General features: G+C 40.1%; 1 protein-coding gene across 1 annotated transcript in view; it reads right to left on the bottom strand.

Annotated features, from left to right (window-relative positions):
- Positions 1-8995: 8995 nt before the first annotated feature.
- The window catches only part of ISCA1 (iron-sulfur cluster assembly 1), a 9297-nt gene continuing 3407 nt past the window's right edge, over positions 8996-14885 (bottom strand). Inside the window, exons 3-4 of the mRNA XM_026652396.2 lie at positions 14033-14138; positions 8996-12227 (exon numbers count right to left, since the gene is read on the bottom strand). Of these exons, the coding sequence (XP_026508181.1) occupies positions 12079-12227; positions 14033-14138 (255 nt within the window). The 3' untranslated portion in view covers positions 8996-12078. The remainder of the gene's footprint in view (positions 12228-14032; positions 14139-14885) is intronic.

Here is a 14885-nt window from a genome sequence, read left to right as displayed (position 1 = left end):
GTGAGGCCACTTATTTCCAAAGTGATTTAACTTACAATGTTGCCGTAGATACAAGACATTTCAGGGTCCAACAGTTTTTCTAGCTCTAAAGAAAATATCAAATAATGAAGCTGCAGGGTTTTTTTTAAAGGAATGAAGGTAATCAGCTATGGTACTGCTAATTTCTCTGTCAAGAAAATACATAATGGCTTCTGTGTCTAGGATGTATGAAGAGGAAGAATAAACAGAAATTTTGCAAGACATGAGCGTTTCTATGTAAAGAGAAACTCTTATGCACCGCTCTGATGGACCAGTTCTTTGGGTAATTTTTTTTTTCAAATGTATTATTTTGAATCTGCTGCCATCTAGTGAGAATAACTAATTTCTCAAATTCAGTTATAAATACAGTATGAATCAAGATATAGTTCACGAGCAGCAGGGCCAGTGAACTTCTATGAAAAGTGAGAATTGCAAGGTCCTATCCAGCTCTCTGCCCACCTGTAAATGGCCCAGTGGTACTGTACCTGGTGGGTTAGGTGTGGGCAACTTTGGTACTTGTGTGGTGAACCCCTGGATATGTAGCTAGGATCAGCCTAAAGCCACCACTGGAAAACAGTTGTATCTTGACAATTATTATTCACAGCAATGCCAATTGCTGATTAAACTATTAGATATCACTTTGTTTCTAACATTTAGAGATGTGTAATTAGTTCAGATCTGTGGATAATGATCTATCTACAGGCAGAAACCAAAAAAATTATTAGACAAGATAAGTGAGGTAATATCTTTTATAGGATCAACTTCTGTTGGTGAAAGACACAAGCTTTTGAGCTCACACAGAGTTCTTCTTGGTCTGGGAAAGGTACTCCTGAGAGTCACAGCTAAATTCAAGGTGAAACAAATTGTTTAGCATAAGGAGTTAACGTGTTGTTAACAGATAATTCAAGGTGAAGTGGGCAGTCCACAGCTCTGCAGTCGTAGGACACAGGAAGGTTAGTGGGTTATAGACTGTTGTACTTGATACTGTTGGGGTCCACTAGGCATAGCTACCAGGTAACTCGGGAGAGTGGAAGGCCAAAGTGTCAATGAAGCTCTTTTGCTCTGGGCCTATCTGAACCCCCAAACTCCATCTTGTGAACTCTCACCTACTTCTGTGTTAACTGCTTACATGTTAAAGCAGAAATGTAAGGGTCAGCGTTTCTCTAGCATACAGCTGCTGTTTTGCTCAGACTGCTGTAAACAGGCCTTGCAAGGCCAAAAGATAAGCAGACGAATGAGAACTTTTCTAATTGTAACGGCTAGAGAAGGGAGGGGTGGGAGTGGTAAGAGGGAGTAACAGACAAAGGCTTACACAGAAACTGCTTGAAGTATAAAAGGTAAAAGTTGTTTGTATTTGTTGCACTGGATTTGAGACATGCTGGTCTCCTAGTGCCATTTCAGAGCTCTGAAATAAACTTGGCTTGCTTTCTCCCCTCGGTGTCTTTATTGGTGCCAAGCACACCGGGCGACGGACCCCTGTTTGCCATCTCGAGGCCTTTTTAGGCAGGCAACAATACCAAGTACTCATGCTTGTAGTTGTAGAGTTTACTGTCTAAAGTCAGTTTGTCTAATATCTATAATTTGTGTCTATCTGGTACACTCATTTGATCTAGTGCTGTTAGGCTACACAAAACACCCGTGTCCTTCAGTATTTCTTGAATCTTGCAATGTCTCTTGCCTTCCTTTAGTCTAGATCAAACCACTTAAATTATATTACTTTAATTTCCTAATTCCCTTCAAAATAGTTGACCAGATGAACAAATTAATTTACAATTTCTCACAAAATGCTGAGTGAATCTCTTTCCAAGATACTGTACCTCCACCCCACCCAGAGCAAATCCCAGCAAATCAATGTTTTGGTTTGCCATATATCACTTTCACTTAGGTCATTTGGGGGGGGGGGGTTAACCCTTTCGATATATACTATAAGTCCTCTAAAGTATTTATTTGCTTGACATTCTTAGAAATGTTAGTGTTTAAACAGGTAAATAGTCTGCTCTACCACACAAATTTATAAATGAATTTATCAAGTTCTGTGAATCATAAAGAAAATGTGAACTTCAGAACTTGTATCGACATTCCAGAAAGCAACATCTTGAATAAACAATGCTTCACCACCATTGACTTTGAGTTGACATGACATGACAGATGTGTTAAGCCTGCATCAGTTAAAAATAAAACAGATGTGTACCCCTAAACAGGAGGGTGCCTGGGACACTTTGTGTATTGTGCATCCTGTGCACATTTGCCTCTGTCAATGGCTAGATTAAATTAGCATATTAGTTCAAACCAGCTATGGAGGATGTTGACAGATGTGGCAACCACGTGCAGTATCTTTGGGGACTATTCTATGAACTTTGTGAAGATTCTGTGTATTGTGGTGGGCTAGGGATTGTATATACTCCATGAGGGAGAGTTACCACAGCTCCTCCAGGAGCTACAAACAATGAAGTGGGGGTAATTTCTGCAGTTCCTGGAACTGTAAACAGCCCCAGAGAATTACAGCCCCATGGGGTGGTTGGCATATACTGGTTCAGGCTGTGTTTCAAGAGACGCAGGAATAAAGAGAACTGGAAGTATAAAGGTCCACCATGAACTGACATGAGCCTTCTTTTTGATTCAACAAATGGACAAGGATTGAGAGATTAGGCCAAAAGAAATCTGATGAGGTTCAACAAGGACAAGTGCAGAGTCCTGCACTTAGGACGGAAGAATCCCATGCACTGCTACAGGCTGGGGACTGACTGGCTAAGCGGCAGTTCTGCAGAAAAGGACCTGGGGATTACAGTGGACGAGAAGCTAGATATGAGTCAACAGTGTGCTCTCATTGCCAAGAAGGCTAACAGCATATTGGGCTGCATTAGTGGAGCATTACCAGCAGATCGAGGGAAGTGATTATTCCCCTCTATTTGGCACTGGTGAGGCCACATCTGTAGTACTGTGTCCAATTTTTGCCCCCCCACTACAAAAAGGATGTGGACACACTGGAGAGAGTCCAGCAGAAGGCAACAAACATTATTAGGGGGCTGGGGCATATGACATATGAGGAGAGGCTGAGGGAACTGGGTTTATTTAGTCTGCAGAAGAGATGAGAGAGGAGGGATTTGATAGCAGTCTTCAACCATCTGAAGGGGGGTTCCAAAGAGGATGGAGCTAGGCTGTTCTCAGTGGTGGCAGATGACAGAACAAGGAGCAATGGTCTCAAGTTGCAGTGGGGGAGGTCTAGGTTAGATATTAGGAAAAAGTAGTTCACTAGGAGGGTGGTGAAGCACTGGAATGGGTTACCTACAGAGGTGGTAGAATCTCCATTCTTAGAGGTTTTTAAGGCCCGGCTTGACAAAGCCCTGGCTGGGATGATTTAGTTGGGGTTGGTCCTGCTTTGTGCAGGGAGTTGGACTAGATGACCTCCTGAGGTCTCTTCCAACCCTAATCTTCTAGGATTCTAAGGCCTTTTATCCAAGGGGCAGACCCAACTCTGCTGATGGGTTGGAAGGACTGGAACCTGCTAGGTCTCCATAGGACTGATGGGGGAGCTACCGCTAAACTGTTTAGATCCTTTTATTGGTTTATATGTTTTCTCAGTGTTGCTTTTATCCTCCAATAAATGTAGGCTTTTTTGAAAAAGCAGGATGGTCACTTGTAACTGCTGGCACTCATTGCTCGTAGGCCTTAGAGAGAAGCAAACTGCAGGGGCTGGACGTGGGTCAGACCTGCTGGGAGAACAGGGAATTGCAGGGGAGCTGTAGCCTAAACCCCTAATCAAAAGGTAGTGGGACATGGGTCCTTGCCCACAGCAAGGCAACAGCTAAGGCTTTCTTTGACCCAGACCATGGAGGGGTATCTGGATTTCTGTACCATCTCTTACCTTTCAAGACCTGGCAAACTTACAGAAAGAAATGTGTAAATACACAAAAACATGAACAGTATTGCTTAAGATAGTAGCCATCACCAATACACAATATACAGTTATTTAAATACATGTAATACACCATAAGCCAGTTTAAAATATGGACTTGAGGAGAAAAGAGTCCTGTGTGGAAAGATAGGGTTTGGAAATTTGCTGCCACCCTGTGGCAGGCATCTGTACATTCTTGTAATATGAAAGAACTAAAACTTGGAACCAGTGAAGAAGAGAACAGTTCTGTGAGGTAAAGGAAAATCTCCACAAGTAGTATAATATGGTACAAGACTTTTGTATACTTGGGATCTATATTTGAAACATAGGCACTTAAAAAGGAAGCCTAAATCTCATACTATATAACTATACATTTCAAGAGAGGAGTTTGGCAGCCTTATAGATTGGTATATGGACAGGTCACATTTGGTTGATTACCTGTTAACTACTATCCATTTGAACTTCAATTAGGAGAGGGGTTTTTGTTGGAGTTATTTCAATTTTACTGCCAAATATCAAATGGAGGATTTTTTAATTCCCTTTTATCTGAGATAAAACAAAGGGTGAAATTCATCCTGGTGTGGAAAGCCAGTTCAAGAACCTCAAACTCATAACCCTATGACACAGTTGTGTGTGTACGCATGATGGATGGGCTACTTTACACCGTGCTCATTTGCAAGGTGGCTTCATGTCAGCTCACGCTCTCCTCTATTCTATATATTTGATATAGTGAATTCCCTCTCCTCTATTGCTGTTAGCTAGGCATTCAAAGTTCCTAGCATTTGGGGAACTCAGTATCCCTCGGTCTATAATTTTTTATTTTATTAGGGAAACCAAACTCAAACAAAAGTAATTGCCAAACATTCTGTGTTTGGCAACTGATTTCAGACACTGCAAAAAGTAAATTGAAAATATTGTGTTCTTAAATGAGAGTTTATATATATTTGCTCTAGCAAGATCTCTAACGTGTTCTCTTATATAATAAATACAAACACTCCAATAAAATAAAATAAAAATGTTTTATGTTGTCATTGTCATTTCAGCTTCTCTGTTCTATAATAGAAATGTTTCCACTATATTATGATAGTTGAAACATTTTGACTGTTGATTGAGTCAATAAAATAAAAATGAAATTTCAACCTTATTAAAACAAGATACCAATTCTGATTTCCTGAGGTGATGAGCACCAACAAGTCAAAGTTAAGTCAGTAAAAAGTACAGGCTACTTCTCTGGAGGTGCCCGAACGTTAATTTAGGTGTGTAACTTAAAGCATGTATTTTGACCTCAGTACTTAAAATAGCTTTCCCCTAAAGAACCAAACCAAAGTTGCTGCCTTACATTTGTTTTTAATGAAAGATCAGTTACTTATCATACAGCAACTGATTCTTCAAGATGGATTTCATTCCTGGCATGCATGTACCCCATGCATGTGAGTTGGGATTCTTTTGGCTAGCAATGTCCACCGCGACTACATGTGAGCCCTGCATGTCGAAGGGCATAAAGAGCAGAGTGGGCCAAACCATCTTTCAGATCCTTCTGTAATGCAGAATCTCAGAGGAGTCAGACACATGGTAGCAGGGAATGAGGGTGGGTGGGGAATCTATATCATCTTGAAGAAACAGTTACTGTAAGATAAGATTGTCTTCTGGGGATTGTCCATACAGATTCCACTTGGTGCCTAACCAGCAGCTGTCTGCTGCTGATACAGGCTTATGTGAAATGGGCTGCACACCTCAACATGTCCAATAGGACCAGGGTGGGAAGGAATATAAGTACTGGGGGGAGGATACAGAATTTGTCCAGAGGAGTGACATATGGAACATCACTTGGGGATGTGTCCCTCTTGGAGGCAAAATAGGCACCAGAAGTGCCTGTCATTAAGTAGTAATGAAGCTTTGAAGAAAAAGCATGTTTGGAATACTAAGGATTTTGCTTCTGCCATATTGCTAAAGCCCCAGGTGTGGGTGCCTAACCACTTAAAATACATTTTTATATGCACAATAATCAAAGAACTAACTGTATGAACTAATACTAGCACAGTGCAGAGAAGCAGGACGACACTGGATGGGTTCCATCACAATGCCACATCTGGTAAGAAGTATCAGGGGGATCATTGGGACTGTTCTGCCCTTCATGCCCTCAGGTGGCATGAAGATAAAGGCGTGGCCCCAATGGATTGCTGGCCAAAAGGATCCAATCTCAGATAAAATCGCCAGGAGTGGATCCATGTGGAAGAACTTTACAAAAACTATGAAGGTGACAATCCTGTATCTTTGTCAAATGTTTCTTTGCAATTCTAAGTAGGGCCTTTCTGAAGTCAAATGGGCTCCTTCTTTTGGGAAGCTAAATACCTATTAAGAACAGGAGTACTTGTGGCATCTTAGAGACTAACAAATTTATTAGAGCATAAGCTTTCGTGGGCTACAACCCACTTCTTCGGATGCATATAGAGTGAAACATATATTGAGGAGATATATATACACACATACAGAGAGCATGAACAGGTGGGAGTTGTCTTACCAACTCTGAGAGGCCAATTAAGTAAGAGAAGAAAAACTTTTGAAGTGATAATCAAGATAGCCAAGTACAGACAGTTTGATAAGAAGCAAGTGTGAGAATACTTACAAGGGGAGATAGATTCAATGTTTGTAATGGCTCAGCCATTCCCAATCCCTATTTAACCCTGAGTTGATTGTGTCTAGTTTGCATATCAATTCCAGCTCAGCAGTCTCTCCTTGGAGTCTGTTTTTGAAGTTTTTCTGTTTTAAGATAGCCACCCGCAGGTCTGTCATAGAATGGCCAGACAGGTTAAAGTGTTCTCCCAATTCAGGATCCTGAATTTCAAAAACCTCTATCAAACTGGGTAGACCCAGTGCATAATAGTTTAGAGGCAGCAAGTTTAAAAGGATACTTATTTAAAAATAAATAAATTTAACCTGAGAAAATCCTTAGATTGAAATTTGAAAGGAATTAAAAAGCTAATACATGTTATCATATATGCTGTTTACTTGTTGTATTTCTTTGATCTTATGTGATGAAAGAACACTAATCTTTTGTTTCTAGACAATTTCACTTTCAAGACCTTATGCAATAATAAAACACTAATTTGAAATCCAATTAGACCCAAATGTCCTTTTAACTTCTATAGGGATTGTATATGTTGAAAGTACTTCATATTTTGTCAAATTGATCACTATTTGCCCTTTACTTAAATACCTGGCATTTAACAATGTTGCTATTCACGTAGCAAATTTAATTTTTTATCAAGTTTTAAATGTATATAGGATCTCACCAGGCAACTTCACTACTTGTATTCTGTCCTCTTGGCTGACCAAGATGAAATAGCAATCCTAAAATGCATGAAATACTGAGTCTGAAGTCTTTACTATTTACAAAGAGCACAAGTTAAGAAATACAGCATTGACATTTTTTCACTTTAAAAAATGATGTGAAATCAGGGAATCACCAAGAAGTAAATTCTGAAATAATTCATTCAGTCACTGTGCAGCAGATGACTTTATACACCACCAAGGAAAACATGTTTGTGTAGGATGGAAAAAATGTCTATACAGGTAGTGACTACGACATATTTTCAAGAATTCTTGTTAATGCCTTTCAGGAACAAAAAATCATCTGTAAGTACATACTGTACCAGTTTATTCCTCCGAGATAGGGGGCTCTCATACAGCAAACCCCTCAGAGACGACTGTATAAAATTCAATGTCATTAAAAGATAATATAGCACAAGGTATGAGACTACTCAGTGGTCAGATAACCAATACAGATGAAGTACTTTTACAAATTTGTAGTTAGCTCACTGGTGAAGTGGAATTTAAAAAAAAAAAAAAAAAAGGGTGAAAGAATGTAACCAGAAGTGACTTGTGCCAGATGAGCCTTAAGTCCAGGAAGGGAAAGAGCATCACACTGTAGGGTGACTATATCCATGTACTGTGTTCCTTTTCTCCTAAAGCCCTGGGATTAACCACATTCATTTTGCACCTTTGAGCTCATGTACACTCTGCCCCATTAATCCATCTTGGACTATTAACATGCCAAATTTATTAACTGTTTTCAAACAGCTATTTCTCTTCCCCCAAAAGAACATGCCCTGACATTCCGCAAAGGGTGAATCTGGTAAAGTGAATTGCTATAGTCAATACTGAGCAAGCAGCCGTGTTAAGATCCTGTACTTACAGCCAGCAGAGCTAGAAGACACCTGCTGGAATTCCAGGCTCCCCAATTGTATAAAACACTTGAATGTACCCTTCATGCATCATGAAATATTGAACTTTAAAATAATGACAAATGGATTTACAAAAATGTATTTCTCCTAATTTCTCCTGTCACGCAGAAGTCCATACACGGTAACTAAGGTGGCCACTACAGGTGGAATGATAATAAAGAGCATAATGCTTTCTAAAACTCAGCATAAAAAAAATACAATGTGGTGTGTGTAGATTAGGAGTGTGAAAACTTTTTGGCCCAAGGGCCACATCTGGGTATGAAAATTGTATGGCGGGCCATGAATGCTCACGAAATTGGGGATTGGGGTGCGGGAGGGCTCTGGCTAGGGGTGCAGGCTCTGGGGTGGGGCTGGGTATGAGGGGTTGGGGGGTACAGGAGGGTGCTCCGGGCTGGGACCGATGGGTTCGGAGGGTGTGAGGGAGAATCAGGGCTGGGGCAGGGGGTTGGGGCACAGGAGGGGGTCAGGGCACAGGAGGGGGTCAGGCGTGCAGACTCCGGGCGGCGCTTACCTCAAGCAGTTCCTGGAAGCAGTGGCATGTTCCCTCTCCGGCTCCTACGCGGAGGTACGACCAGGCGGCTCTGCACGCTGCCTCGTCCGCAGGCGCTATCCCTGCAGCTCCCATTGGCCTCAGTTCCCAGCCAATGGGAGCTGCGCGGGTGGCGCTTGGGTCAGGGGCAGTGTGCAGAGCCCCCTGGCTGCCCCTACATGTACGAGTCGGAGGGGGGACCTGCCGCTGTTTCCAGGAGTCGCGCGGAGCCATGGCACGCGCACAGCGGGGCAAGCCCGGACCCTGCTCCCCAGCGGGAGCTCTAGGGCAGGATTATAACATCCGAAGGGCTGGATGCGGCACACAGGCAGTAATTTTCCCACCCTTGGTGTAGATAAAGATTTTACTAGCACTTCTTTGGCATGACCTGGATAATTCTTGTTTTCGCCCACTTGTGAGTCACACAGCCACTGCAAACTCATGCCAATAAAACCTGTATACCAACACAAGATCTATTCTATACAAAATCTTTTCCTCCCCTTAGAGGAATCTATGATATGTATATTTGGCAGGTAGACATTTTAAAAATGAACATCTGGCTGCTTGAATTTCAGCCTTAAGAGAGAAAGTTGAACAGTTTAACAAAAAACTTAATTACCCTTTATCACCCTACTTTTCCCGTTAAGGTATAAAGACGACTTCAATGTATGTATATTCTCAGACTAGCAAAATATTTTCATTTTTATACTTAAAATGGGCATTCTTATTACATACCTACTGTATTTTTCCAATGTTATTAGTACTTTGAAAACATGAAGTGAATATTCCTCAGTGAATATCATTTTACAAGCCATACAATGTTATGCTATAACTGAGCTACTTGTATGAGCCTGAAGTGCTCATTTTTTACAGCTGTGCAAAACAAGAGTATTTAATGTTATCAACAGGCAGTTATTTATTACAGCTGAGAACTCTACATACAGTATTGCACACGTTATAGATGGACTGATTAACAAAACTATATTCATACATAAGTTACTAGCATTTACATAAATGTACTTTAATAGATTGTGCGTTAGGTGCTTTAGTAAATATGACAACTCTCTTCAGAGACTATTTCACAGAATATGAAAGTATAAACTTTCACTCACAGAGCATATACACGAACCCATGAATATGCAAAAGCCCTCAAGAACTCAAAAACAGAGTTAGAGTGAATACAGGGATAGCACTTTTACCAACCACCTGTTACTGGAAATTAAAAAAAAAAAGAATGTAAGGAATAGATTTACAAATGAGAGAATTAGTCTATCATTGGGACTATTTTAGACATTAGCTCTACAATACCATATAGACTTGATTTTTTTGGCAGGAATGGAGAACGGTGGCATTAGAAATTCAAATCTACTGAGCTTGTTGTCATGTTTTCCCCATATACTTTGTTACTGTTCTATAACTACTATATATAATAAAGCAACTATTTGTGTATGACAGTTGATAAAGGAAAACTCCAGTGTTTTTACATCAAAATTGCATACATTACAAAATAATTAAAATTCAAGTATGAATATTAATTAAGCAATACATGTGGAAGCTTCAACCCTCTATTCTTGTGGGCTGTGCTGACTACAGCAGGGAGGATGCCACAGATTTATCTCCTCCTCCCTCAACCAGTTCTAGCTGCATTCCCACTCCCTCAACAGGTAACAGTCCACAGTTCTCCCTCTCAAGTACCAATAAACAGCTCTCCAGAATAAATTCACCGTTGGACAGTCAATCTCCAGGCTTTATGCCTTATTCAGTCCCATCTCCTTCCCCCACTCCAACTCCTTCCTTATTTAAAGCCAGCATTCAGGTATTCCTTGTGAGCTCCTTTCCACCTCCGTCTCCTCCCCTCCCCCCCCAACTTTCAGCTCAACTACTCTAGTAACAATAACTTCTTCCCCTCTCTACTCCTGCAAGCTGCACAAGTGAGTGGCTTGGTGCATACGTGGCCACTTAAATTACTCTGGCTTTCCAGAAAGCCTGGAGAGATATTTACCGATACCTGAGTAGTTGGGGAGGAGGTGCTGAAGAATGATACATGTTGGGAAGATTGGTGTGTAGCCAGAAGGATCTTAATGTGCGAGAGGGAGATAAAACTAGTTTTTTTTCTATCAAAGCAAATGGCTTCTTCCAAGCAATACGTTTTGTCTTCCCTTAAATTAATGCCTGGTGTCAGTTTAACAAAAAAGCTAATTTCATTGATTTTATACAGCTCATAAAGATTCTGAGGTGTTTTTTAAACTACAGTGAAATTTTCCTTTTACAAAGTTACCTTCACCCCAAACAATTGTTGAACAGAATTTAGAGTCAACCTTACCAGGGAAAACCTAACATCTACTCAAGTTACCAATGAGGTTTGAGCTCTGACAGAAAGTCAGTCATGAGTATGATCACAGGAAGTGACAAAATTCCTTCCATCATCATAAAACAATTTCCTTGGGTGACCAGACAGCATAGGGGGAACACATACATGTACTGGGTTGGAAGCAGTTTAGAAATTTTGCTGTCTTGGTCAACTGGAGGCAAAGACAGATACATGGGATGTGGGAAAAGGAGGCCTGTGCACATTCTGCCTTAACATTCAAATGGTTGAAGATGTTGCATTATTCTGGAACACTACACTACTTGTCTTCCTGGCTGCAGCAAGGAGATTGTGCTTGCTACAAGGAAAGGAAAACATTTACATAGGCACTAAGATAACTCACAATGAAAGGGTGAGCATAACTTTCGAGACTTGAATTAGCTCATTCCAAGATGTAGCCACGGTCGGTGACATAACATATGAAAATTTTCACACTAGAAGGCAGGATTTCCTCACTCTTAGAGCTTATTAATTTTTCTTTGACAACAGATCACCAGTAAATCCATACTCAACTATCAAGGGGTGAAGACATTGGAAACCTCTGTCAGATTCATACCTTCTTTTGTGTGTGTGTTCTTTTTAAATGAGTAAGTTAATTCTGAAGCCTATTCGTACATATACAGTCCTACCATTTTCTTCTAATTAAAGCAGAATGCATACGGAGTGTGTTCTTACAAACACTTTTTGGGGGGCGGGTAGGGGTGAAGGAGTGGGAAATGACAAGAAAAGGAGGAATATTGAGATTTATTTCCCTTCACATATGAAAACACATATAGAAGTGCTACTGCACCTTGCTGTTCTTACAGTCTAGAGACAAATTCACCCCAAATTACTGCATAAATACACCAGTGATGAAATTTAACACACAGGTTACATTTCCAAAATGCATTCACTTTATTTTCCTTGAAATGCAGCAACACTTTACAAAGCCTAAAAACCTGAAAGAAATGTGACAGCTTTAGAAAGTCACACTGATGAAGAAGTGTTTCATGGTGTTAAAAGCCAAGGTAATAGTCCTGAGATTTCAAATATTAAAGCTTTCTCCACAGCCACATGTTCCTTTAATGTTTGGATTATTGAAAACAAATTCACTGGATAGTTTGTCTTCTACATAGTCCATTTCAGTTCCTAGAAGTGTCAGCTGTGCTTTCTTTTCAATAAACACTCTGACTCCTTGAATGGGACAAAAACAAAACAACTGTTATGTAATCTGACACAGGTCTTGTGTTACAGTACAATCTGGTAGATAACTGATATAAAATGAAGCTAAAAACTGAGGTCTGTCAGTGAAATTATTGCTGCATTTTCTTACTACTTTCAGGATATTCATCCTTTTCTTGCCTCTGCTATAGAACTCAAGTTGAGATTACTATCACTTGCTATCTGTAAATGGTTGAGTACTGATATTATGGTATATTTATTTACACTTCATGAGGGGTCATGCCAATGTAATTGTGTAACTGTGCGATCAAGTGCAGCTTTCACACTCCCACAGACTGGAATAAGATGTAAATTTTTAATACACCTCTACCCCGATATAACGCTGTCCTCGGGAGCCAAAAAAATCTTACTGCGTTATAAGTGAAACCGCGTTATATCAAACTTGCTTTGATTTGCTGGAGTGCGCAGCCCCGCCCCCCAGGAGCGCTGCTTTACCGTGTTATATCTGAATTTATGTTTTATCGAGTCGTGTTATATCGGGGTGGAGGTGCAATGAGAGTAATTAACCCTTGGAAGAATTTAAAGGGCCATGGTGGATTCACCATCACTGACAATTGTTAAATCAAGATTGCATTTTTTTTTTTTTTTTTTTTTTAAAGACTTATGATGTAGGAATTATTTTTGGGAAGTCCTATGGCCTGTGTTACACAGGAGGTCAGACTAGATGATCACAATGAACCCCTCTGACCTTGGTGTCTATGAATTATGTTCATTAATCCATTTTTACTGGGATTACTAACATTCCAAAGCTCTGCACTGCTTTCAAGCAGCTGACTTTTTAAAGAAAACCTGCCTCAAAAATATTTTCTTATTTCCTTCTCAAATGGATTATCCTTCCCCTTGCCAAAATTATATGGCTGAAGCTGAGTTACTAGCAATATTTAGTTCTGTACTAATGGGAGGTGTAAGGTCCATCCAATATACTATAAAGTAAAACAATCAGGGCTAGGAATTAGTGCTTCTAAAGTCTTAATAGCTGGAAATCCTGCCTATTCCAATAACATACAGAAGTTTTACAGGCTGCAGGATGCTGAACATTAAGACTGCAGTTCTGATTTATAGACTATTTATGATTTCTCATTTTAATAAGCCAATCTGGCTTTGTAGATGAAAAAAATAAAAAATACCAATAATGATAAACCCAAGAAGGGAATCCATTAGTTTATATAAAAGCAGTGTTTTTGGAAGGTCCTTTGTTTCATCTAAGTATATTCAATGCCAGTGTATATCAATGTAACCCACGGATGCAGCAACCCCAGGAGCCTGGAGCCACCAAGGTTAGCCAAAAGAAGTAGGCTGTGCTGACAAAGAAGTGCTTGTGACAAAATCTGCTAGAGGATGTGCTCCACCAAGCAACCTGCACAAGGAGGATCCTATGATACTCAAGCATTAACTTAAAGCTGCCACCCCACCACCAGATGTAAACATAGCCTCCCAGGCCCTGGAGAACTCCAACCCATGGTACAGCCTGGACATATGGTGGGGAGGGAAAAGGATGCAATTTGTACCCTCTGGGCTAGCAGTATTTAATTTAATCCAGGAAGTTTTAACAAGTGGGTACTTTTACAATGGAATCTAAAGTAACAGCAATTCCTACTAGGGTATCCAAGGATTTCTCTCAGTAATTTCACGCAGCTAGTAAATTCTATCTCATCTCTACTCCATTATAGTTTGGAAGTTTAGTAATCAAGTTATTCTGCACCTGCCCTCGCCACCTTTTTACTGCTTCAAATAGATAAGAACAAATAAACACTCACCATCTTGAACTACTTCTTCATCGGAGTCGCCTTTTGCTTTTGTATAGTCTAACGTGTATGAAAGTCCATTACACCCCCTTGTACGGACTCCAACTTTCACACCTACCTGAAATATAAGAGTTTTATTCACTTTTATTTAAATGTACAGTGTGCCAGCAGAGAGTTGGAAACTCAGTGCACGAATCAACTCGATAGCTACCATTCAATGTTTTCCCCCTGTCATCTAGGGTTAAAATTAGGATGAATTCATTTTAGGAATGAAGAGCCAAAATGTTTTGGGTTTCCCTTTTTTTTTTTTTTTTGGGTACAGACTGACTAGAAGAGTGAGTCAGAACTTTTAAGTTATAAAATGCATAATATATGCTCAAACTGAAGCCTAACTCCTATGCACTACACTAGTACAATTTATACCTATAATTCTACACTAAGGGTAGTAATAGTGGTGAAAATGTCAATGGAGCAGAGGCACTTCTACCATCATATTGTCAGGGTTAGCCTGAGCCCTGCTTCTACTACAACTTCCATTCTACTTTTGCTATCACATGCAGTGTTGCAATGGTGGAAAACTACACATGTAAGTTTTCCTGTTGTGGACAAAGACCTACAGTATGTAAAAATAGCATTCTAATGTAATTCACTAGTAAAACTGTTGGCACCCTTGTAGGTGTTTGGTCTTATAAGCAGTTTGGATGAGAAAATCTTGCTTCAAAGCCAAATGGTTTTATGACTTCAAATGAGACAGTTTGTTTATATAGTACTGTCAGTCCACAACACTTTACAAACTTGAACACTCGCTCACCATAGAAAGGAAGCCAGTTCTAGGGCTTAATGGGATGCATTCCAAATTCTCTCA

This window comes from Terrapene carolina, unplaced genomic scaffold (genome assembly GCF_002925995.2).
Source record: "Terrapene carolina triunguis isolate 2854851 unplaced genomic scaffold, T_m_triunguis-2.0 Scaffold113, whole genome shotgun sequence".
Classification (NCBI taxonomy): domain Eukaryota; kingdom Metazoa; phylum Chordata; order Testudines; family Emydidae; genus Terrapene; species Terrapene triunguis.
The sequence above is the reverse complement of the archived record's forward strand: the minus strand, read 5'-3'. Positions and strand labels throughout refer to the sequence as shown.